Source organism: Gadus macrocephalus, chromosome 14 (assembly GCF_031168955.1).
Source record: "Gadus macrocephalus chromosome 14, ASM3116895v1".
Classification (NCBI taxonomy): Eukaryota; Metazoa; Chordata; class Actinopteri; order Gadiformes; family Gadidae; genus Gadus; species Gadus macrocephalus.
The window spans coordinates 7,896,156-7,920,895 of NC_082395.1; the positions used below are offsets into that span (position 1 = coordinate 7,896,156).

The 24,740-nt window shown below is 43.6% G+C and overlaps 2 protein-coding genes across 2 annotated transcripts; both read left to right on the top strand.

Moving 5' to 3' along the window:
* The first annotated feature begins 1,466 nt into the window (after positions 1-1,466).
* Positions 1,467-12,390, top strand: syt9a (synaptotagmin IXa). Its single transcript, XM_060072096.1, has 7 exons — positions 1,467-2,045; positions 4,884-5,388; positions 5,921-6,470; positions 9,333-9,453; positions 9,554-9,725; positions 10,194-10,323; positions 11,492-12,390. Exons 1-7 carry the CDS (start codon positions 1,898-1,900, stop codon positions 11,552-11,554), a joined length of 1,689 nt encoding a protein of 562 aa, XP_059928079.1. The 5' UTR covers positions 1,467-1,897; the 3' UTR covers positions 11,555-12,390.
* Positions 12,391-19,425: 7,035 nt separating this feature from the next.
* On the top strand, positions 19,426-24,372 carry aph1b (APH1B gamma secretase subunit). Its single transcript, XM_060071030.1, has 6 exons — positions 19,426-19,772; positions 20,235-20,405; positions 20,667-20,740; positions 21,161-21,283; positions 21,739-21,866; positions 22,739-24,372. Exons 1-6 carry the CDS (start codon positions 19,660-19,662, stop codon positions 22,904-22,906), a joined length of 777 nt encoding a protein of 258 aa, XP_059927013.1. The 5' UTR covers positions 19,426-19,659; the 3' UTR covers positions 22,907-24,372.
* The last annotated feature ends 368 nt before the right edge of the window (positions 24,373-24,740 follow it).

Sequence of the window (24,740 nt, forward strand, 5' to 3'; positions counted from 1 at the left end):
CCGCTTATCAACGCTCAAACCAGCGCACAAGTGTGCCAATGAACAAGCGTGCACCATTTGTGAGTTAGCGCACTGCAACAATAAGTTACCAAAAATGTTTTTTTCATATTGATTTGACTTCTCTGGTCCCTTCACTGTGGTACACATGGGGTTCAGCCAGGGATAAAGAAAAAAACACTTTTTATGTTATGGGCTACATGCCAGTAGCAGAACAAGTTGTAGAGAATAGAAGGAGGAAGATGAGGGGAATGTTAGCTTGCAAAATCATCAGAACAGCTAAGCGAAATGGAGGAAAATAAATGAGAGGAAGGAAGAATCCCTGCTGCTTAATTGTTTCCATGGATACAAAATGAATGTGATGTTATGCAAATATTTTCATAGCGAAGCACAAACAGGAAAACATAAATTGGTCTGCTGTAAATGTGTCTGCCGTCACATTCGTCCCAGAATGAGTACAGGGACGACACATGCATAATCAACAGGCCCGGGGAGGTATGAGTGTGCATATTGTGTGTAGTTTATGCTCGACTGATTTGTGTTGCTATTTAGCCTCTCAGTGAAATCCCAATTGGTTTTCTGATTGACATGGGAAAAGTTCACACACACACACACACACACACACGCGCGCGCACACATGCACATACACACACACGGGCGCGCACAAGCACACACACACGCACACGCACACCCACATATAATGAATGTAACAAGTAATGCAGACGTCAATCACTGAGTCACCGAATACCTCTTGTTCTTCCTAATATTGATATTTAGTCCCTTGAGAAATATAAGATGGATCATACAACAATAAACATTGTACTTTATTTTTAATAATCATGCTAATCAAATAGCAATGAAAAACATATCAAAGCTAATTTTATTCAATAGGCTTTCATTATGATGAAATAAAGGAACACTATCTTTTAGTTCCAATATACCCACGATCTCTCTCTCTCTCTCTCTCTCTCTCTCTCTCTCTCTCTCTCTCTCTCTCTCTCTCTCTCTCTCTCTCTCTCTCTCTCTCTCTCTCTCTCTCTCTCTCTCTCTCTCTCTCTCTCACTCTCTCACTCTCTCCTGCTGTCTCTTTAAATGAGGATGACCAGGATTACCCACCGGGAGCGCTGAAGGAGCGCTCTCACCAGCGATAAGCATCAGCAATTATCCGCACCATACAACCAATATTCAACCCTCCTGACAGGGATGGATACCTTTGTCGACATGCATAGTCCGACATGCTTATCGCTCTTATTACAAAAGCATGCCACTCAATAAACTCTCAATCTTGAAGTAGGCCTATAAGATGAACTCTGATTTCACATAAAGTGGCGTTATTATTAGAATTGTAGGCCTATTTATTATAGATAGGCTACGTCGTGAACGCGTGGCTCGTGTTACACGTCTGATAAAAATAAAAAAAAATGACTGAGCTACTACAGGGGCTGCTATTGGCGCACTAGTGCGCCGGTCCGTGTGCGGTAGTTAAGGAGCGCGTCGCTCCAACACCTGCACAGCACACGGCGCAGCAGCATTCAGCGGCGACGCGTGGATTCAACCGGTGGCACATCTGTGACTCTGTGGGAGAACCGAGGAGTTTCATTTGAAATTTGACTTTGTTGTTGAAAGTAATCCATTTCAATGTATCGGAACTGTTGCTTCGCCTCAGGATTTCACGACCGATATTCATTTTTGTTGCTGACACCTCACAAAAATGCCTCCTCGTATCCCCGGCTGGCTGTAAGGTTACGTGCTTGTGAATGAGCTCTTCTTGACTCTCTATCGGTGTTCGGGCAGCAGAAGCAGCAGCAGCGTGGTGGCGGACGGAGCGGTGTGTGGCACTGGTGCGGTGTGGTGTGGTGGTGCCTCCGAGCCCCTGCATTTCTAAGCATGCTGGTGGGAAATGCCTGGAGACATAGATTATGAGATTTGTCAAACGGCACTAGAACTTCTGTCCGATCTTTGCTCAAGAGGGGAAGTGCAGAACGACCACTGCCTGGATTTCATTTACTATTTCCGAGACCTCGCCAGGCCGCGCCACACGGATTCAGGTGAGGAGGAACCGGTCCGCTGCATGTCCACTTCTCAACCTGCTTGCCACTTAGGAGATAGTCTGCTTATAGGGGTAGCCACTCCTAACAACCCAAAACGCCGAACAGATAACTTGTTGCACTGTATAAGGTTTTGTTTTTATAGTAGCGTTTCAATCCTGTTTTTGCATTTGGCTTTGAATTGTGTCCCATATAGGTCTGCTCATTATTATTTATATTTTTTAACAATGGTTTACTACCCGTGCGATTTGTAAATTGGTCCACTAAGCTACTTCATGTAGAATAGCTTTACACGTAGGCCTATTTTTTTTTTTTGTTGGAGTCGATATTTGTAATGTTGTAGACACTACACATTTTAATATTTAATTAATCTCTGAATGCATTAACGAAATCATGTGATTTGTGTAGGCAGCGGCTTGGGGGGATGGGTGTCGGGGGGCTGGGGGTTTTCATTCGTAGATGTCACTGCTTCTTGCACATTCCTTTATTTTTGCATCACTTGACGTAATCATTGCCTTGATTCCTACCTTCACACTGACAGCGCGGTCCCTGCAGGATGCGTGTCCGAATAAGAACCAAATGTGGCCAATAAGATGCTTGATTTTCTGCAAACCAACGCAATGAGCGCCTGATAAAACCAGGGGAAAACCAGTTCAAGCGGCGTAATTTGTTAATCGCACTACCGCCCATGCCGTGCCCCCCCCCCCCCCCCCCCCCCCCCCCCCCTGCTGGCAAGGGGGGGACCCCAGAATAAATCGTTTCTACGTGGGGTTCCTTTCCTCGTGCACTTTTAATGTAAAGAATGTGTCATAGCTGGCGAGGTTTATCTAACTCATTCGGAGAATGAGGGAGCACGCCACGAGTTGCTGTTCGTAGCTGTGGTGAAATATGTCATCAGGCTGTGTGGCAGCAGGCAGCCTTAATTCAATGCCCAGGAACTGAAAGAGAGCGAGACGCGCTGGGAAAATGACTGAATCCAATTCCAGAGACATGTGCCAGATTGACCATGAGTGACTGTGTGTGTGTGTGTGTGTGTGTGTGTGTGTGTGTGTGTGTGTGTGTGTGTGTGTGTGTGTGTGTGTGTGTGTGTGTGTGTGTGTGTGTGTGTGTGCTTGCGTTACATTTCTTTACAATTTTTGAATACGACTTCAATACGATTCATTTAAATATGCGTCACTCATTCCCAAATATCAGTGAAATAAATAATTGATCAATCATAGACATTTTTAATTACTCATATTAGGGTTATTTATAACATAGATTCATAGGCATGGAAAGGCAAAGTTAAGGAAGCAAATATTGCCTATTCCGTTATCTTTAACGGCTCCTGTTCAGTAGCCTACCTCTAATATTTTAGAGGGCGACAGTTCATTAAGCATAATTTCTTACATGACTATGGCCTTCTGTTCCTTATAAATACCTCTAGTGGATGCATTCGCAGACTTAGTTAAACACATTCCAGGCCCTCCACATGCATGAAAATGATGTGTCCAGCATTTATGCGATGGGATCATACGAGAACACTTCACGCTTTTAAGGTTCAAGTTCCTCAACTCTTGCGTGCTTGGCGATGGGTGACCTAGGCTCCGCCTCTTACTGAAACTTTGATGCGAGGGGGCTCTAAATTTAGATCACTCCTCTGTGGAGGGGCTGCCTCAGTCCATGAGCTCTATAGGCTGCGTCTATAGAGCATTCAGTCCCGGCCTGTGTGCAGAGCTGTCTGCCATGTCCCTCAGGTCTGTAGAATCAATGATCCCGGTCCTTCAACCTTAGGAAGATTCCTCCGGAGCACACAGGGAGACAAGGCCTCACGCGGATTCCCGTGCATCTACACAGCGGCTACTGAAACGAGCGCTACGTTGGATGGTCACCTGTGCATTTTAACATCAAAGCAGTTTATCAATAGGTTATAAATAGACTTTGTTATTTATATATAGTTCGTTGTTTTTTATTGATTTTAATTACAATGTCCCAAATCAAATAGTCTATATTTGTATAACTTAATTTAGTGTTGTGCTTGCTTTAAAGATCACTTTAGAAATCATTCATGATGAAATCATTAAAGCAAGACTTGAAAGAAATTCAACAGTGAGTACATCAGATATCTATTTTACTCAAGGCAAAATGTGGAACGAGTTTTGCACATGAAGGGTAATTGTCTTCGCTTTTTGCCTAGAGGTAACATCCCAAAAAAATAAAGAAAAAATTAAGGCATAAAAGCTATTTCTCAGCTACCACATTACTTCTGGTTAGCAGTGTAGAACACTATGATCTATCAAGCAGTGGTATGAGGAAGTTATGCATCTGCATAAGCAAGCCTCCAACACAGCTACATTTTTTGTCCTAAATTTCTTTCTCATAATATCACGACACTACGAAAGCATCCTTGCATTTTCTCTCACAAATATTCAGGACTCTTCTTCCTTCAAGACTCTTGACATTTATACGTGATTTTACAGGTCATTAGACATCCCATGCTATCCGATGCCGTACCGGGGTGTGAGGGAGACAGAGGCTGACATGGGATATTATATAAAGATTGTTCTACCAAGAATTTCCTCACTTGGTGCGTTCTACAGAACATAAAGTACAAAGTGTTTCAGCGCCATCTCATCATTTTGTTCTTTCCCTTTCAAGCACGGAAAAAACGGAGAACGGGAAGGGAAGCCCTGCTGTAGATGTCAAACCGAGAGCTTTTACATTACAATTCCCAGAGCAATAATCTTGACGTGAAATTACTTTGCTCTGTCGTCAGCGATCATGCCTCTGCTTCCTCATCTGACACCGAATGACTCGAACATCGTCTTTGCTGCATCCTGTTGATTTCCCTCCCGCCAGATGTGTCGGTGAGCCTGCTCTCCCTGGTAGTGACAGCCTGTGGCCTGGCCCTGTTTGGAGTGTCCCTCTTCGTCTCCTGGAAGCTCTGCTGGATACCATGGAGGGAGCGCGGTGTCGTGCTCAGGACCAAGGAGTCCCAGGGCCACTACAACCCCACCATGGCACCTTTGACCCCGCACAACCTGGCCCCGCGGCAGCCCGTGTACACGGCCGTGGACCCGCCGCCCCACGTCCGCCGTGAGTCCCGCGTGACGTTCCCCCCCGCCCGCGAGCCCACCCCGGTGGCGTCGGTGGTGTCGGTGGTGGAGGCCCCGCCCACGCCGGTGTCCCCGCCCCTCGAGGTGTTGCCGACCCCGGAGGTCGCGATGAAAATCAGCCACACGTCTCCGGACATCGCCCTGGACGCCCAGTGTAAGACCCGGGAGAACGGCGTCCACACCAACCCCCGCATACAGAGGCAGACCACCGAACCGCCCCCCTCTGGGCGAACCATGGCAGAGATCGGGTGAGTGTGCGGTCGGTCCGAGGTTAACATGCTTACCTGTGGTGACTTGCTTTTCATAGTTGTTGTTGTGTTGTCCTTTTTGACGATTGATACGTTTTGTCACATGATATCAACTGATATGAAGCGCTTTGGCATCTTCCAATCGTTTAAAGGTCCCATGACATGACCCCAGGTTTGAGTGTGATTAGCCGTTACACGCCGTTTTGAAAATCGGTCTCTTATGACATCACAAGTGGGCGTCTCCACCTAGATCACCTAGTGTGACGGAGAGATGTGTGGCGGAGATATGATCAACGTTTGCTACGGTGCAATGGGTAGGCTGGTAGACTGATCTATCCGGCACACGTCTAGGTGGACCTGTCCACTTGTGATATCATTAGAGACAGATTTTCAAAACGGCTTCTAACGGCTTCTAACGGCTAATTACACTCACACGCGGTGGTATGATATGGGACCTTTAAATCATTGAACCGATGAATATCACGTTTGTTTGCCATTTTTGGTATTTTTCCCCCATTCCGCCTCTCCGCAGACAAGGTCCCATCCGCAGGCACATGAACCTGTCCAACCCGGACTTCAACGTGGCTCAGTTCCAGAGGCAGGACTCCCTGACCGGGCTGGGTCTGGGGCGGCTCAAACCGGAGCTCTACAAGCAGCGCTCCCTGGAGGGGGAGGAGGGCGGTCGCCGGGGCGGGGGCTGCGGGCGCCTGAACTTCATCCTGCGGTTCGACTGCGACCTGGAGCAGCTCATCGTCAAGATCCACAAGGCGGAGGGTCTGCCGGCCAAGGACTTCTCGGGGACCTCCGACCCCTACGTGAAGATCTACCTGCTCCCGGACCGCATGACCAAGCACCAGACCAAGGTGCACCGCAAGACGCTCAACCCGGTGTTCGACGAGGTCTTCCTGTTCCCCGTGGCGTACTCGGAGTTGCCCACGCGCAAGCTCCATTTCAGCGTCTATGACTTTGACCGCTTCTCGCGCCACGACATCATTGGACAGGTCGTGGTGGACAACTTCCTGGATCTGGTGGATTTCCCGCGGGAGACCAGACTCTGCCGAGACATCCAGTATGTTTCCACGGTGAGTCGGCAGATGTGTTTTTTTTACATGTAAAACGTATTCATAAATGTATGAGATAAGAACCTGTCCCATGACTAATTCATTACTATTTAGTCATTTAGTCAATGAGCAGAGAGACTTTTCTCAAAAGTGACAGTGGATTAAGATACAGGACATTCAATAGCTAACAGTAGGGGTCAGCCAGGGCATCATGTAGGCTGAGGACAACAGCCTACATGCCTATTTCATTTTCAAAGTGATCATCAAAAAGTCACCTAATTTGGATCTTGTCTTTTCCGCCATCGTAATACATCCCGTAGCATTTTCCCATTGTTATTCTTGTATCATATTGCAGCCAATTATTACAGGGTCAGAAACATAAATCATTAATTGAGTTGTCTTTCAGCATCCTCATTGTTACAACATTGGCCTCAAAATTAAAACAATATTTACACTACTACATTTCTGGGGGGGGGGGACGGAATGTGTGCAGGGATTTGTGTCTATGTGTGTGGTGTGTGTGTTTGCTTGTCTTATTAATATATTATTAATATGCACCCGACTTGACACCTCTTTATTCCTGTTAATCTAGATAATCCCATCATCTTTATCCCTTTAGCCTCCAACAGAATAACTGCTCTAACATCATTTGTTTTAGAGCTCTGTGATGTTTGATCACATACTCACAGGGGCATTGACTCACTAACGGTAACGCCAGTGGCAGTAATGGGCTGCTAATCCCACCGTGTACCATCCACGACACAGAGGGGTGAAAGCTGCAATGAGAAATGCCATGAAGACGTGATGGAAGAAGACCTTTGACACTTGGTGTAGACATAAATAGACCGGGAGAAAGGATGACAGCTGGGATCGATCTTTTGGACCATTGCCAAGTTACTGCAATATCATGACGGATGTGTGGATAAGACCCTGGAGGTCGGAGCAAGGAGGAGATAGTCGGTTATGAAGGATGAAAATGGTTATGGTAGAGGCATTCAGGGCCATGACCCACCAGAGGAACAGAGGTCTCCGTCTCCAGGACGGAGACCTCGGACTCTGCTGAACTCTCGCTTCTGTGAGGCGACAGTCCAGCTTTCCCACATCAGAATGTGGGAAAGCGTTTGTGGGGAAATGTGTGCACAACAGGAACACATTCACAAACGATCTTGCAAACACACATGTGTTTGGGCAGCATGGGTTCGTAATGGACTGTTGATAATTGTCTTGTAAAGAAATCTGCAAGCAAAGTATGAATTATGGATCCTTGCACGTTTTGTTTTATGATTAGTAGTACTAAAGTAGCAGTAAAATATATAAATACATATGTTAGTGATTTGTTTATATGTGTGTTTTGGGTCTCATTATTCTCTAGTCTTAGAGTTGCTTAAATCCTCTAGATTGGTCAGGGGGGAGTCTGAGCCCTGCAATCTGAAAAACAACTTTTAATTAATCTAAATGGCAGCGTTTCCCTGAGGGAACCTCTGAAGTTTCCATATGGGCACACGATAATCCAAACTTTCCTTTTGCTACTTGTAATACTCTTAAATGGAGACCTGTTGGTTTGAGAATATAACCTCGACCGATCTGAGTCTAGCCCAACAAGTAATCTTCTTAAGTCATATAATGTTTTAACAGACTTTGGCCCAATCCCATTTCTACCCCTTACCCCTCCCCCTTGTTTTGAAGGGGTAAGGGGAAGGGGTAAGGGGTAAAAATGGGATTGGGCCTTACAGTACTATGGATTTGCCAAGTTCATTTGAATGGAAGAGTGTTGCATGGATGCACAAATGTTTCTAGTATGCCGAGGGAGATATCGGTGTTGAAAGCGCTGAAAGCGATTCCATCGTTTTTTGGCAGCTAGCGCTCCCCTCCCTCTTCCTCATGTCACCACATGTTTTTCAATTGATCGAGGGCCACAATGAAATAAATACACGTTTTGTATTACTCTTGTCTGTTCCTTAGTTAGTTAGTTAGGCCTTTAAGTTCCCTAGGGAACATAGGTCATCGATGAAACCCCTCCATCCTCTTCGGTCTTGTGCCTTCCGATCCAGTTGTTGCCAGGTGATTGTCTGTTCCTTGGAGTGCTGGAAACGTTAGCTTTGCCGGTTCCGCCATTTTCAGTAAACACTGAAATCCTGCAGCCTGTGTGTGAACGTGCAGAGAGGACCTCCTCTTTTTTCTATTTACTGCAGGGTGGAAGGGTTGAAAGACCCATGTTAGGGACCACCAAACACTCTGTATCAGTGTTGTTGACTTATTGTAACAAATAAATTCAGTGCCTTTGGGAGTGCGTATTCATCTTCCTGGAACAATTGAACCATGTGGGAGAGCACTGGCTGGTCTATTAGAACGATTCATAGGATATTTTGGTGGGCAGATTCTTCATGCTTCTCACTACCTTAGTTTAGTTATTTTGAGCGAAGGCGGTAATTGAGTTTTTGCATTTCAGCAGCAGAATTTGCCAAAAAACATTTAATCTTGGAGCATTTGCTACGGGGACCTTCTCCTCAAGTGAATGTTTTCTGGAGGATTCTTTATTGGTACCCTTGCTCTTATTTATATATGTTTACAAACAGAAGGGTTGAGTTTTGAATGTTTTGAACTTGTAGGGAAATGTGGTCATGGCTTAACAAATGCAAACATAATGCATGTCACCCATAAAACGCAATCATAAACTTGGCAATTACAATTGCAATCCCATCTGTATCCATTGCACGACATTAGCCAGCCAAAGTCGGTAAGACCGTCCGCATTAATTGCTTTTAATATCTTCACAGATTGCTTGATTGTGTTGAAAGCCTTTGTGCAGCAGAATGAAAGCCTAATCACGATCCTCCAGAACGGCATGAAGCCGGTGTGTTAATACGATGTGTTTTCCTGCAGGATAACGTGGACTTGGGCGATTTGATGTGCTCCCTGTGTTACCTCCCTACCGCGGGCCGACTGACCATCACCATGATAAAGGCTCGCAATCTCAAAGCGATGGATATCACTGGGGCATCGGGTAACGATGGACAGCTTGACTTGAGTCCCTCTCTTTATAACCGCGACTCCTTTTCCGAGACTTGTTTGTTTTGATTCAACCACCCCGTCTTCTCATTCAGATCCGTATGTCAAGGTGTCCCTAATGTGTGAGGGGCGGCGGCTGAAGAAAAGAAAAACCTCCACCAAGAGGAACACACTGAATCCCGTCTACAACGAAGCCATTGTTTTCGACGTTCCCCCTGAAAACATTGACCAGATCAGCCTGCTGATTGCGGTGATGGACTACGACCGGTGAGCGGCACCCGGAGATCACTCCTCTTACTCTCACATCGACCACTTCCCGGCCTTTCCTCCTCTAATAGCCCCTGCCTCAAACCTGTTTCCAGGGGGGTCTCTGGGATGTTAGAAAAGCCTTCAAATGACCGGCTTCTGGCTTATAATGCAGTGTTGCGCTTTTCTTTAGCCACCAGATCCCCCTTAAACCCCATTAAACTGTCTATCTCTACTGGGAGTGCATTCTCACATAGTCAGGGTTTTGGGTATAAATCGCACTGAAGTCCCTCTGGCTAAGAACATATGCACTCACGGTATTGTATTAGGATAAAAGCATCCCCCACATGGCCTTAATTATGATTATGACATCAATATGTCCATGTCACGCTTCCCTTTTCAAAAGTAACTGGTCACGTCCATGCTGCTGATGTCAACGGAGTTGTTTCAGCCGTGCGTGTGTGATTGTGGGTCTGCTGTGTCCTACAGGGTGGGCCACAACGAGGTGATCGGTGTGTGTCGGGTTGGGAACGACGCAGAGACCCTCGGTCGAGACCACTGGAGTGAAATGCTCACTTACCCCAGGAAGCCCATTGCCCACTGGCACCCTCTCGTTGAGGTGAGTGTGTGTGTGTGTGTGTGTGTGTGTGTGTGTGTGTGTGTGTGTGTGTGTGTGTGTGTGTGTGTGTGTGTGTGTGTGTGTGTGTGTGTGTGTGTGTGTGCCTATTTGCATGTGGACATGCGCTGTATAGCTTGATGCATCACTAGCATCTGGGGGAGGGGGAAATCGGTACTTAGTCCTATCCTATCCTAGCTGATATGTAATGAAAGCTATTATTGTGTGTGTGTGTGTGTGTGTGTGTGTGTGTGTGTGTGTGTGTGTGTGTGTGTGTGTGTGTGTGTGTGTGTGTGCGTGTGCGTGTGTATAGACTACTAGAGACTATAAAAACGATTCCCATATCTCAATAGGAAGAATCTCAGGACTCCAAAAAAAACACTTTGCAATTGTTTCTCCTTATTCATGTAGAATCCCTAACATCGCTTGCACACACACACTACCATACACATTGTATCTTCCTCCGTGTGTGGGGGGAAGGGGAAGGAGTGGAAGATCCATGAAGGGGCTTGATATGACCTGCGGTAAAGGCAGTGGTGAAAGGTGGAGAAGAGGGATTGTGAGAAGCAGAGAAGCAGAGAAGCAAGCGGGCTGAGCAGTAGAGTAGTTATGACCCTGTGCACTCAGCCTGCAATAATGGCTTTATTGTGTGCAGCTCAAAGGACTAGAGGTGGAGACGATTGAGATGGTGGTGAAGACCCATGAAGAAATATATATCAAGACTTGCCATCAAGTATTCTGTTCCAATGTTCCTCCATTCTAAATTCTTACAGAGAAAGAGAGAGTGAAAGAGAGGGAGAATACATGCATTATTTATATTTGAATTTTCCAACACGTTGATAGAGTTATTATGACATGTGTACAATATGCCTGTCTGTTCAAGTGGAGTGAACCACTTTGGCTGTCAGTGGCATCATGCCATTGTCTTAACAATTGAAGAGGTTGATATTTTAATGCAATAGAATAAGAGAAGAGAAGAACATTGCGTCATATATATTGTTCTCTATGTGGTCTAATATTTCATTGTATTTTGTGAACTTTTTCCTTTTAGTTAATAATTCATGGGACCACACCATACTCAAATGTGTTTCACTTTCCTATCAAGCGTTCATTTGAATTCAAAAGGAATGTTCACATGTTTGTGATGATGTCATCGCTCTCCTCTCCGCAGTACCAAGGAACCAGTAGCCAGGGGGGTTCCTGTAATTCCCTGAAGACCCCCCCGTCACCGTAGCCTACAGGGGATGAAACCTGGCAGGTCCAGCGACTCCCTCTGGGGGTCGTGGGTCACGGTTTTCACCGAGGCCTGCTGCAAAACTATGGAGAGGACACCAAAACTGAGACGAAGAGGTCCTATCGGCCGCCCTCAAAGCTTTGCATGGAGGGCCAGACTGTATTAGTTGCATGTTGTCGAGTGACCACGAGAAATTGATGTTTTACTTTCCTTTCTCTGTCGCTGCAAATGACAAGGCTGTTTTAAAAAGAAACCTGTCCCTGAGCCAGTTTGTTTGTGGTCTGTTTTCTACATTGTCCTGCTATGTGTGCTAATAGGCCCTGTCTGCGCAGTGTATTTATAGCCAGTTGAAATGCCAGCCATTCACTCTGGTGATCTGTCGGTGCATGAGGTTATGGTTTGATCTTCTATCTTTTCTCTGTGTGTTTGTTCCCGCTCCTGATTTTGGAAATAGAACGTGGCGTTTTTGTCAGCTAATCATAAAATGCGGTGGCGTTTCCTTTCTGCACCTGTGTGTGTGTATGTGTGTGTGTGTGTGTGTGTGTTTGTGCGTGTGCGCGCGTGTGTGTGTGTCTAAGTAAAATATTCCAAATGGTATTAGTAATATTTATTGTTATAAAGTTTGGTGGTGATCCACAGTGATTGCCAGTAGAGTTGTTGTCCAATCCCCTTTGATGCACAACCGGATTGGTTTTATATTAATCTAACATATTTTTGAATGTATTAGAAGATTTTTATTTCAGAAGTTACAAAAAATCAACAATAAAAGACAACGTTGTAATGTTTTTGTGATAGAATCAATTACATGGAAATGAAATAAAAATATGTTTTTTTTAGCAATGGTATCGACTCGTTGATCTTAAGCTATGAACATTATACATTCGTTTCAGCAGGTAAAGACTTGCATTAGAACAATGCAATCCAAAAAATGCAGCAATAATTTGCTATGGTGCATCAAATGGTATCATTTGCATTTTTTTAACTGTACTTGGTCCTTTCTAAGTATGATGAATAAATTGACTAGTATGCCTCTATGGCAGACAAAATACCTGTGTTTATAAGCTTTATACCAATGCACATGTTGTTATAAATATGCACCTGCAAAGGAACAACAATGTATTGGAAAGTGAAAGCATGGGTTTCAGACAGACAGCGGTATGATGCTGTAATCTTTTCGCAACAACCTCAAACAATAATGACTGCCGCTAACATTCACTATACAAAAACACCTCCACAAAGCATATATCTCAGTCTGTCTTCACTCAGCTCAACCGTGTGTGTGTGTGTGTGTGTGTGTGTGTGTGTGTGTGTGTGTGTGTGTGTGTGTGTGTGTGTATAGGCGCGTGCAAGGGTTTCTGCCTTATAATGAGCCGCGGTAAACTCTCAGGTTCTGTGTGCCATGACAAACGTGTTCTCACATGGCTATAGGACCGGTAATGGTAGGATAATTAATCAGCACTCTTGACGTTCAATTAATTGGGCATACTTCAAATGATGCACTCTACTAATAAAAATCAATCAACCACCAACATCTCTCTCCATCGCATGTCCTATTAACCATGTTCTATGTTCTGATGGGAGCTAAGCCGTGAAGATAGAGCAGGTTTAACAAGCCAGGGCTATTTCTCAGCATATATGTCCATCATTTGATGCCAATGGGGAATAGCTATCCTGTCGGCAATGTTCTTCCACTCACAACCAACGCCACACATCGGTGCAGCGCTGGGTTCAATTTTGTTTGTAGGTGGTGTCCGCTAATCTACCAAGCTGCTATTTTAAATTCGGATTGCCAAGGACGGCTCCGGATGAATAATGCAGCCATCATTAGCATGTAACGGTGTCACATAAAGCAAAGCCTTCAAGCCTGCAGTTTCTGTTGTCAGGTTGGAAAATGACCTGGAAAATGGGGAGAGCGAGAGTGTGTGTGAGAGTTGCCGTTAATTAGGGCCCCGATATATAAGCCTGTATAGGGAGCGGCAAGTATGTCACACACGGGTAGTTATGCTGCAGTTATTATGCTATCATTGTCAAAGTACAAGAAGGAAGTAGGCCTGCTATATAACGGTGTATATATGGCATCAGTGGCAATGGTGCAAAAACATGTCTAGGCCTATGTTTTGTCATTGCTATAGGCTTCCTACTTTTACTTTTCAACATGCTTTTTCAAAGCAATGCATCAAAGCAGTTTTAAAAAAGATCTGCAAACTCTATACACTTCGAAACATATTACAAACTAGTCTCTCTTAATGTAATGAGATCAAAGATTCTCTCGCAAACACATATTTTTGACACCTTTAAAAGGCGTTGAAACCCCTCCGCAACACATCCTAACGTGTGCCATGTTATAAACATTGCCCTTAACGCCAAACCATTTCCATATGAAAAAACATGGAGGTATATTTACATCGCTCCCCCCTGAAGGCAAACACCCATGGGCTTGCTGGCTCGGGCCATGGTTCCACAAAATAAATTAAAAAAACTAAAACCAAGAAAGTTACATAGAAGTAGGTGCTGATGAAATCGACAGCAGAAACCGAACAAGAGGCAGACATGATGGTGAGTGGGTTGGAAGTTATTCAAATATGAACCTAAATATAGCCCTGGAGTGTGGAGGACGGAGGGAGGCAGTGCAGCTCGGTACTGGTTGGCACCGGAGGAGAGTTTTGGCTGTGGATGGGAGCGTGTTTGGTACCATGATATTGGAACACAGTGCTGGAGGTGATCTTCAGTATTTATAAACAAAGCCTTTTGTATTGCCTACTGTGGCATTGGTTCAAGCCAACCAATTTTGTTTAATGTGATTTATTTTGGTTAAAGACGAGGGCAGCAGCTTTATTTCACTCAAATTAAGTAAAACTTGGACAGCTAGGGATAGCCCTTTTTGAGGATTCTGGCTCACGTTGCAGGTGGTTTTAAGCACAGATATCTTGTCACCACTCCATCTATACCCTTGTTGCGGCGATCTACTGATCACTCTCACATGTCTCTCGTTGGTTCATGCAAGTTTTCATTATCCTTACAAAACCCCTCGGTTTCCCTTCACCTCGGGCTGTCTTGTTTTCACCACCTTCGAGATAGCTCTCGGATCCCTGCATGGTTTTGTCCGTTCTGTTTCCTATGCTTTGTGTTTCTGCCAAGCTGTAAATAAAACACTATTGTCTGCTCTTTTACGCTGCCTACTGAGCACGCCGTTACATGGATCTGATGTTCTATATGGCTGGAGGCCCCTCAGGTCCATAAGAGTCCAGAATAGCTAACTTAAATACTTGCATAACCACATGAACCTAATCTGCGTTGTCTAATTCCGTTAAAATTTTGCTGCCAATGTTTGATTATAAAAAAGCAAATGTGTAAAAAACGTATTTCTCTAGGATGTCATAAAGATGATTGATTTGGTCGCTATAAACTGTGGGATCATCCACTGTGCATTCAATCTGAATGTGTGTTGAACAGTGAACGCAAGCATGTAGTGTATCTTTTAAATGATGCTCTCAGATATCTGGGCATAATTTCCATGGCAATAGAGGCTATCTTCCATTATAGACTTCATGCTGAGGTGGCCTAGTTAATTCCCTTTTGATGAGGTCCTGATTGTTCTTCCTTCCCTTTGTATTCAGCATGTTAACACTGCTTTGCATATATTTAAGTGCAAAGTCACACAGTGCTTATGTTACACAATGTGTGCATTTCATGTATTCTAAAAACATATTCTGCATTCAGAATATTTGTGGGCAACGCAAATTGTGTGATATGGTCCATCGATTCCTTTGGTTCGAGCCATAATCAAAAGGTGGTTTGGACAAGTTCTGTCTACATAGACATTTCCAAGAAAGCAATTTCATGAAACAGTCAAACATGACCTATTGAAACATACAAACAGTTGTGATGCTGCACAAAGCTGAAAAGACTCTAGAGCTAACGGGTTTAGTATGGAAATATTGGAAATATTAATAAGGTAAAAAAATATAAAGATCCCCATCGTGTTGCACGTGTTTGACATGTACCTTCTCGTGCAGTGCCTGCCGTGTGGAGCACCCCCCTCCCATGGGCTGCATATCAGAGTGGCCTACATGCTGACACGAGTGTCATGCGAAGCAGTTCTACACCTCCACCGACATCGTGTTTCACTTAGGAGAACCGGTTAACCAGGGTGTTTCACTTAGGAGGAGCGGTTAACCAGGGGGTTTAACTGAAGATGCGAGGTTAACAAGGGAGTTTAACTTATGAGGAGCGGTTAACTAGGATGTTTACCTTAGGAGGTGCGGTTAACTAGGGTGTTGAACTGAAGAGAGGTTAACAAGGGAGTTTAACTTAGGAGGTGCGGTTAACTAGGGTGTTGAACTGAGGATGAGAGGTTAACAAGGGAGTGTCATTTAGGAGGAGTGGTTAACTAGGGTGTTTAACTGAAATTGAGAGGTTAACAAGGGAGTTAACTTAGGATGAGAGGTTAATAACTAAGGTGTTTCACTTAGGAGGAGCGGTTAACTAGGGTGTATAACTGACGATGAGAGGTTAACTAGGGTGTTTAACTGACGATGAAAGGTTAACTAGAGAGTTTAACTGACGATGAGAGGTTAACAAGGGAGTTTAACTTTGGAGGAGCAGTTAACTAGGTTGATTAACGGAGGATGAGAAATTAACAGGGGGTGTTTAACTTAGGAGAAGAGGTTAACTGACTAACTAATACGACTAGTGTGGGACCTCCGCACCTGGCAAACAATGAAATTATCTCATACGTGGTTCAATAAGTAAATGCATGACTAAATAAAGTGCGGAACCTGCTAATCAAGGGATATTGGATATAGACATTTGTGCATCCATCTCCATGTCCTGACTCATTTTGACTCAAATCTCGATCCTCAGCTAAGATACGGAGCGTCATCTGCTCCTACTGCCCATTCACCCTTTGAGTGAACAAAGTGATGGTAAGATATAGAGACAAAGCCAGTTCAGGGTGATGAATACATCACAGAAAATATTAAAATGTGTAGGCCAGAGGTCATCAGAAGATGGGTCACAACATGGCCACAACATGAATAGGGGCATAAAATGCCTTTGGAATAAGATATAGACAAGAAGTCTCTTTTATATGAACCAGGGCATTAAACAATACAATAATATACATAGCCCAACAGAAAGCTGTTCAAAGGTGTAGGTCAGAGGTCATCAGAATATAGGAGAAAACACACCATGAATAGGGGCATAGAATGACTTGGGTGTCAGCTTGAGACAGTCTTTTATATGAATCAGGGCATAAAACTGTAAAATAATTATAAATGTGCAGGCTCTAGCCAAAGAGAAAATTAGCAAATATTGTGTATACACTGCCACCGACTGGCCAATAAAATGTACTGCGCAAAATGGACACCAGAAAGTAACAATTGATTGTGGCTTTTGGGAGTAGGCTAGACACCTGGGGTGCATTTTATATGAAAGAGGGCCTAATGGAAATAACAGATAATGCAGCTGATGTCTCTAGCTCAAATGGAAATTATTGAAATGGTTAGTTCAGAAGTAATCAGAAGATCATCAAGAATAGGGGCTTAGAATGACTTTGGATTAAGATAGAGACATAATGTGTATTTTTATATGAATCAGGACATTAAACTATAATTATACATTTGGAGGATCTAGCCCAACAGCAAGTGATTCAAATGGGCAGGTCTGAGGTCATCAGAAAGAGAATAAAATACACAAAGGAGTGGGGAATGACTTGGGCATAAGCTAGAGACCAGGGGTCTCGTTTATATGAAGGAGGGCCTAAAGGACATACAAGATAATAGATCTGGTGGCTGTAGCCCAAACAGAAGTTATTTAAGTTAGTAGTTCAGCTGTCATCAGAAGTTAGAAAGAAACATACGCCGCGACAATGGTTACGGCCAATCGTTAGCATTGCCCTGCTGTGGTGCCCGGGAACCCAGTTGTGGTTGGCGATTGTAGGTGGGGCCTAAATGTACCCCTAGTTAACAACACCATCCCCCAATGGCGGCTAAAAGAATTGCAACACAAACCTATAGCAGGGGATTCAAGGGGTATTGAAACACACTCCTAGAGGGTCAAACATGGTCATACAGGGTCCCTACAGGAAGCCTCTTTGTTAAAGAAACACTTGACACTCAGTCTCCGGCTGTTGGATCCTGCCGAAGCTGCTGCATATATGCTGCAGCTTCAGCAGGTTCCAGCCGGAGACTAAGTGTGTGGTGGGTGTCATCAGAAAGTGTGCCAATGTCAGGCTGCTTAGCTGGGTTGGTACAATAGTGTGTGTGTGTGTGTGTGTGTGTGTGTGTGTGTGTGTGTGTGTGTGTGTGTGTGTGTGTGTGTGTGTGTGTGTGTGTGTGTGTGTGTGTGTGTGTGTGTGTGTGTGTGTGTGTGTGTGTCAAGAGCAAAATTAATTAAATCAAAATGAATAAAATGGATAACACAGAAAGAACGAGAACACAATTAATTAAATGGCTAAAAAAGCACCATAAAAGAGGAACATTTATTGGAAAACACAGTGAGCATGAGAATAACATGAATTGAAAGAAACGTACACCAAAGAGTCGAAAAGTTGGCAAAATAAACCACCGTGGGAAACAGGAATTATAAGCAGTGGGCGTAGGTTTATTTCCAGGCTTCCCATGTATGTTTTTGTGTGGAAGTCTGGAGGACCGACCAGACAGTGGTAAATGTTGCTGTGTGAGGCCGAGATGGCTTACCTTGTCGGGCAGTGGCACTGGGGAGCTTACTCTGATATTCAAGTGTAAGCCCTTAGAAGAGTGGACTGCAGCTGAAGTGAGACTAGATGAATGTCAGCGAGAACAAAGGCTAAGGCAGCGTCAGCCCAGAAAATATGCTGGGCCTGAAACATCATCTGTTTGGCACATAGAAGATCTGAATACACAAGCTCAGGAAAGAAAAGCAACCGCCCGCACTGAGAGCCAGACCCTGGAACGTCTTATCAGCCTACTCCAGCTCATCATAATGTCACGTAGATTCCAGCAGAGGGGACAGAACGCAGACAGACCACGGGGTCCATCTGAAAGAACAGTGGCATGGGTCGCAGGGCTGCTGCTGAGGCTTCTGAGGAGGCCTACTCAGAGGGCTTGGAGCATGTCGGTGTTGGATTGGACAATAACGGACAGATCTGATTCCTAGCACATAGGGATCCCCAAACCTTTTCTTAGGCGGGCCAGATCACTCTTTCTGGCTCTTTGGGAGGGCCGGAGTCAGTAACAGTATTTGGAACAGTTGAACAGGTCTACCTGAATAAACAACTATTAAATCTTTCTAATTATGTATTTACATTTGTTAATATACTATTTTTAGATGATTTATGTACATTGCCATGGCACATTGTCAAAGTTGGACGTAAAATGATAGGGAGGTAGCTAGAATAAAAAAATATTTGAGCCATTATCATCATTTTATTCAACGATTATAGTGGAAATAGTGTGATACTTATTATTCAACCATATTAGTGGAAGTAGTCTGATAGTGAGGAACATTTTGAAAAGTAAGGGAAAAGACAAATGCACTGATTGAAAAGTACATATTTTATGTGTTATATGGCAAAAATAAAAACGACCTGCGACAATATTCTTGATGCGCAAGTCTGCAGCGTGGGACTGTGCGGCACGAACAGTTGCTATGGTTATTAAATGGCCGTCTTAATACGTTAGCCAGCAGATGATATAATTGTGTTTATCAAGTGAAATATACCTTACCTTCGGGCCAAGAGTAGTGCTAAATAAAAATTTAGAATTTTTAGAATTTTACGTGGTCCAAACTGGACCACGTAATTACGTGGTCCAGTTTGGAGATATTTCCCACATGAGTTTGTCCCCATCGGCTTTCCATACCAATGGCCTACCGGCATGGAAGTGGGCCAAAGCCCGTCACATGACATCGACCAATCCAAGCAGGAAGTGTTTCTGAAAAAACAACGTGACGACACAGGGAACCGGAATTACCGTCGAGAATAATGAAAAACAGTCAACTACGATAAAGGACGTCTTTCCGAATGTTTACAGTACAGTAGCCTTATCGTGAAACGGTCTTTGAAAGAACAAGACAAGGCGCTTTGCGTTGCGCTGCTCTTGAGTGGGTTTTAATCAACATCTAAAATGACAGCATCGGTTTTTTTCGGGTGCACATTCATTGCATTTGGACCCGCCATCGCTTTGTTCCTGTTTACTATTGCCCGTGATCCGCTACGGGTCATATTCTTGATAGCAGGGTAAGTTGGGTTACACGGTTAAGAATACGAGGATTTGATTGTTGGTTAGTCTAGCGTTGTGTTGTAGAGCCGCTTACTTACCTATATACAATCCTATAGTGTCTGGCTCGCTTCTTGTGACTATTCTTCTTGTGACTATCCTATCGATCTTCTCGTTCATTGTGTACTGTTTTATACACCATTAATTCTAATGATGTTGGTTTGGCATCTACAATCTTGTCTTGATTCAGTTATTTAATGTATAGTTTTCCGATATTCTATTACCTTAATTCCAGTGACCGATATGAGCTCATATTTGTTAGACCCTGCAGTCATACTGTCAGAAGAGGAGCCGGAAGATGCCTCACCTAAAACCAACACCTGTAAAGTTGCCTTGATCAAAAGTGAACTGAATGAACAGTATTCTGTTATCTTCCAAATTGGTCACTTGTGTGTATGTGTGTTGTGACCTTTTCTCGGCAGAGCTTTTTTCTGGCTGGTTTCTCTGCTGCTGTCTTCGCTGGTGTGGTTCATCTCGGTCCAGATCAGCAACAAGGAGAGTGCCCCACAGCAGAGAGGTCTGCTGATATTCGGAGTGGTGCTGTCAGTCTTACTGCAGGAACTGTTCCGCTTCGGTTACTACAAACTACTCAAGTAAGAGTGTGGCTTTGTCCACAACTGTTTATTTAGCTGCTTTTTGTATTTTATTTAGTTATATGTTTTCACTAAAGCAATAACATGTTATACTGGGTCAAATATCCTTTCAATCTCAAAAAGATACAGAAAGAATACTGCCTTTGTCTCCCATCCTGAGGGATCTAAGTTTGGTCAATACAATGAGATTTTCAATGTGATGCAATGTATGGAGTGTTTAATGTAGAAACTCACTGAGATGTTGGTCTCTCTGTCCCACAGGAAAGCAAATGAAGGCCTTCTTGCACTCAGCCAGGAGGAGACCATGCCTATCTCCATTCGCCAGCTGGCCTATGGTGTGTTCAGACGTGACCGTTTCCAAAAATGAAAGCAACAATTAACAATTCCTCTTTTGTGGAACACACAGGCTCAACCTATCATGTGATACCACGATGGGTGGAATGTGCTGCCTCGGCTAGCAATTCACTGAAAAGGATAATGCATCAAAGAGAAGTTAACAAGAGGCCACGCTAGCAATAGCAATGTAGCTTGATTATTTCTTGGATTCCTTTTCAAGTTAATTTCATAGCTTATAAGGATTTTAAAAGTGTTAAATTATAAATGTATAACATCATCTTATGGATAAGTATTATCTGTAACCCAATTCATGCTTGATTTGTTTGATGGATTATTGTTTAAAGTATATCCAGAACCATGGCACATATTACTTTTATAACCCATGCTAATTTGCAATGCCTCCATGTGTGTTGACTTAGTCTCTGGCCTGGGCTTTGGGTTCATGAGTGGAGCTTTCTCGGTGATCAACATCCTGGCAGACTCGGTGGGACCGGGCACCGTGGGTATCCATGGGGACTCCCAACACTACTTCCTGTCCTCAGGTACAATACCATCTAGCCGCTTAGCCCTGTGATCATTCAATGGTGTTGATATCATGTGAGGCAATTGATGAATGATCAATTGATCAACAGTGTCTAGAGAATATGACTCCTGGGCTTTTTAAAATTCAGCCGCACACACTTGATGACCTCTCTTTACTTTTTCTTAATCAGTTACCTCGTATTCGGCGTCACTGGTGTCGTGCATTATTACACAGGGTACCCAAATGTTGCTACATAGCAGTTTCGTTGGAAGCACTTGTATAAGATCACTTTGCTTTGGCCTTAAGTGATACTGGACACACTCTTGTCAGTTTCATTGCTAACCACTTCTTTCGGTTATGTTATCAGCTGGTGGCTGTGCACCACTGCCGCTAGCTGATGCCATCACCAAACTAATGGAGAATTCATTCCTCTGGGAAAACGGAGGACTTACTGTGCTCTCTTCTTCTTTGCAGCCTTCATGACCATGGCCATCATCCTTCTCCACATGTTCTGGGGAGTGGTGTTCTTCGACGCCTGTGAAAAGAAGCGCTGGTGGTGCCTGGTCATCGTGGTGGCCAGCCACCTCCTCGTTTCATGTCTGGTATGTAGGGTTTGGGAATTGTGCGTAGTTATTTGCATACTTGACTGCCACAAGCCCAGTCAAGTAAGTCGGTGTGCAAATGCTATTTGCGCTGTTGCGCTCTATATGCAACCCTCACACAGAAAGGGCCACTGGAGTTGCAGGGTGACGGGAATACCGTGGTCAATAGAAACCTAGGCCCTGTTAGCACCCGGTGTTAACATGCACCTTCTTGGGGGATACGATTGCAATTGGGAAGCTCTTAGTACCTCAGTTCACACCTGGCATTAGAATGAGTCTCTACTTGCATCTCGAGTGACCACTTGTGATCGGATCTCACTTTCTCACTCTATATCTAAATAAACACGTACATCATTATTGGTTGTAAATTAATTAAAAAAAAAAAAAATTACAGGCGGGCAGCAATGCAATTTAAATTGCCTAGAGTGCTCAAAGTTTATAATAATCAAAACAACACAGGCGTCTATTCCTTAGCCAACTAAAATCATCCAAGGTGTTTGAGGGTGTGTATGGATTTTCCCTATGGTCCATTTTTGCTGACAGATTAAGAGTGTACTATGCAGGAATATGGTTTAGCTGAAACACTGTCTTAAAACCTTCCGCATGTGATGAAGCTATGAACCATTTCTCTCCTATTTAATAATAATAATAATAATAAATTTTATTTATAATGCATTTTATATTCAAGAATCTCAAAGTGCTTATTTCATTCTGTTCCTCAATGGAAATGGGGTCAGTCCAGAGCACAAGCTTGAATCACGGTCGCTTGCTTGCTATGACTAAACCTGCTTGCCCTTTCTCGTGTTGGACCCATTGACGTGATGTTTATTTATTCTTATGTTGTTGATTGGCTCTTCCCCATCTCCCCTCAGACCTTCCAGAACCCCTACTATGTGGGCAGCCTGGTGCCCACCTACATCATCATGTTTCTGATGGGCGTGTGGGCCTTCTGCTGTGCGGGGGGCTCCCTACGCAACCTCAAGCTTTGCCTAACCTGCAAAGACAAGGACTTCCTACTGGCCAATCACAGGCCAAGATAACGCAGTACCTCAGAAGCGACAACAATCTGGGGGACTATATCAAAAGATCACGGCAAATCCTTTCCTGGTGGTCTATGGGATGAGGCGGACGAGGTTGTGATACCTCCTCCAATGTAAAAAAAATTTGGAAAAAATGTCCTCCCTAGAAAGAAAAAAAACACCGTATTCAATGTTTTTGTTTTTGTTTTTAATTGCTCTATTGGATTCTTCTGTCAATGTGTAAAAAATATCCTCCTTTTCCATCACTCTTTAGAAACAAACACATCATTCAAGTATACCAACGTTGGTGTGCTATTATGTGTTTATTATTTACGCTCTTCCCTTCACCATATGGGCATTCAGTTCATTGAGTAGATGCTTTTGTCAAAAGCGCCTCGCGAGTAGGGCATATTGTGGATGCTAGGGCTGTTATGCAAATGCAGGGATGCTTCCTGTAACCTTGATACCTGATTAGGAATATTCCTTGTTAGGAACCTACTTTGGGGAAGTGTTTCAACTAGTAGTAGCCCGTCCAGGTAGCACCTCTGTCTATTAACTATTTGGAGCTAGCTGGTTGTCGTTTTGTCTCATTCTTCATAACGACTAAATTAAACGATTATTTGTAAGAAACATGAAAGCGGTCAAATAAATGTTGTTGCATCAACAAATTCATGTAGTTAGCCTTAAACATGTGTAACTAAAACATGATTCGAACAACTTCTCGGTGGTTCTTGTGATGCACAGCCTTATTGGATATCCGTCTAGGATATCCAAGGAACCATCTGATGCCTCCTTGAAATTTTTGAATAAGGATGGCACTATCCCTCCCTATCCCCATTATTTCTACCTACTTAGGAAGCATCCTTGCAATTGTGAAACATCATTTAATAAGAAGAATGGCCTCAAATGTATTCAGTGCCATCAAAACAGTTTTGGTACAGACATGAGGAGTGATCCCAGATGTATTTACTTTAAAACAGAGAGCAAGCAAAATATCAATCCAATATCCATGTAAAGTGTGCTTCACCACACATAAACCAATCACTAACCTGTCTCTTGCGGACCTTGGTACCTGTTGTTTCACACCTGTACTGATCTGTGAGTGGAAGCACACCCCATTTTCCTACCTTCCCCTTTCTTTCCATCACTCACTGCATAGAAGTGATCACACCACTTCAACTTCTGTTGTAGCGGCAAAACGGCTGCAATACTCTGTGGTCATACTCAGTACGATAACCATAGTCAGCTGTTGTATGTGTATTGCAATTTAGTCATGTAGCCCTTTTCTCTAGATAATGGACAGTTAATGGACATTGCTCTTGTTGCAATAATTGTTGATTCAATTAATAAGTCAATTGGAATGCAGTTTTACCACACAGTCTGCAGAAATGATGTTTTTGTGTGTTGTACATAATTCATAATTTAGGATTGTATTAAGATCACTGATAATGCTTAAAGATTGGATAATAAACAATGTTTCCACTGGACGATTGAAGCAAACAAGCAGTTATTAATACCTGACCATGTTTTCTTTTTATTTCCCTTGATATAAACGTTGCACGTGGGGAATGCCGTACAGCCTACAACTTTTGATCTGCATACAAGAGATAATGTAAGCCATTTTCTGCTTTAGTAGATAATTGATTGGAAAATATTGAACGCAATACCATTGTTGTATACTATATAAAATAGGCCTACCTTGTATTACATCCTCAACTCAATTCAATTATTGCATTTTTATACTGCTTATTTTTCAGTTTAACACAAAAGGCTGGGACTATTTCAGAGAATTTCGTGACCCAATGGTGGTGCTTTATTAAAAACAGTAGAATAAAATTTACAGCACATTTAAAAT

Excerpts from the sequence above, each read along its gene's own strand:
- syt9a (XM_060072096.1), top strand. The coding sequence starts at position 1,898 with ATGCCTGGAGACATAGATTATGAGATTTGTCAAACGGCACTAGAACTT. Across the intron at positions 5,389-5,920 it reads CGAACCATGGCAGAGATCGG|ACAAGGTCCCATCCGCAGGC; the intron begins GTGAGTGTGCGG and ends GCCTCTCCGCAG. Across the intron at positions 9,454-9,553 it reads GGATATCACTGGGGCATCGG|ATCCGTATGTCAAGGTGTCC; the intron begins GTAACGATGGAC and ends CTTCTCATTCAG.
- aph1b (XM_060071030.1), top strand. The coding sequence starts at position 19,660 with ATGACAGCATCGGTTTTTTTCGGGTGCACATTCATTGCATTTGGACCC. Across the intron at positions 19,773-20,234 it reads GTCATATTCTTGATAGCAGG|AGCTTTTTTCTGGCTGGTTT; the intron begins GTAAGTTGGGTT and ends TTTTCTCGGCAG. Across the intron at positions 20,741-21,160 it reads CATTCGCCAGCTGGCCTATG|TCTCTGGCCTGGGCTTTGGG; the intron begins GTGTGTTCAGAC and ends GTGTTGACTTAG.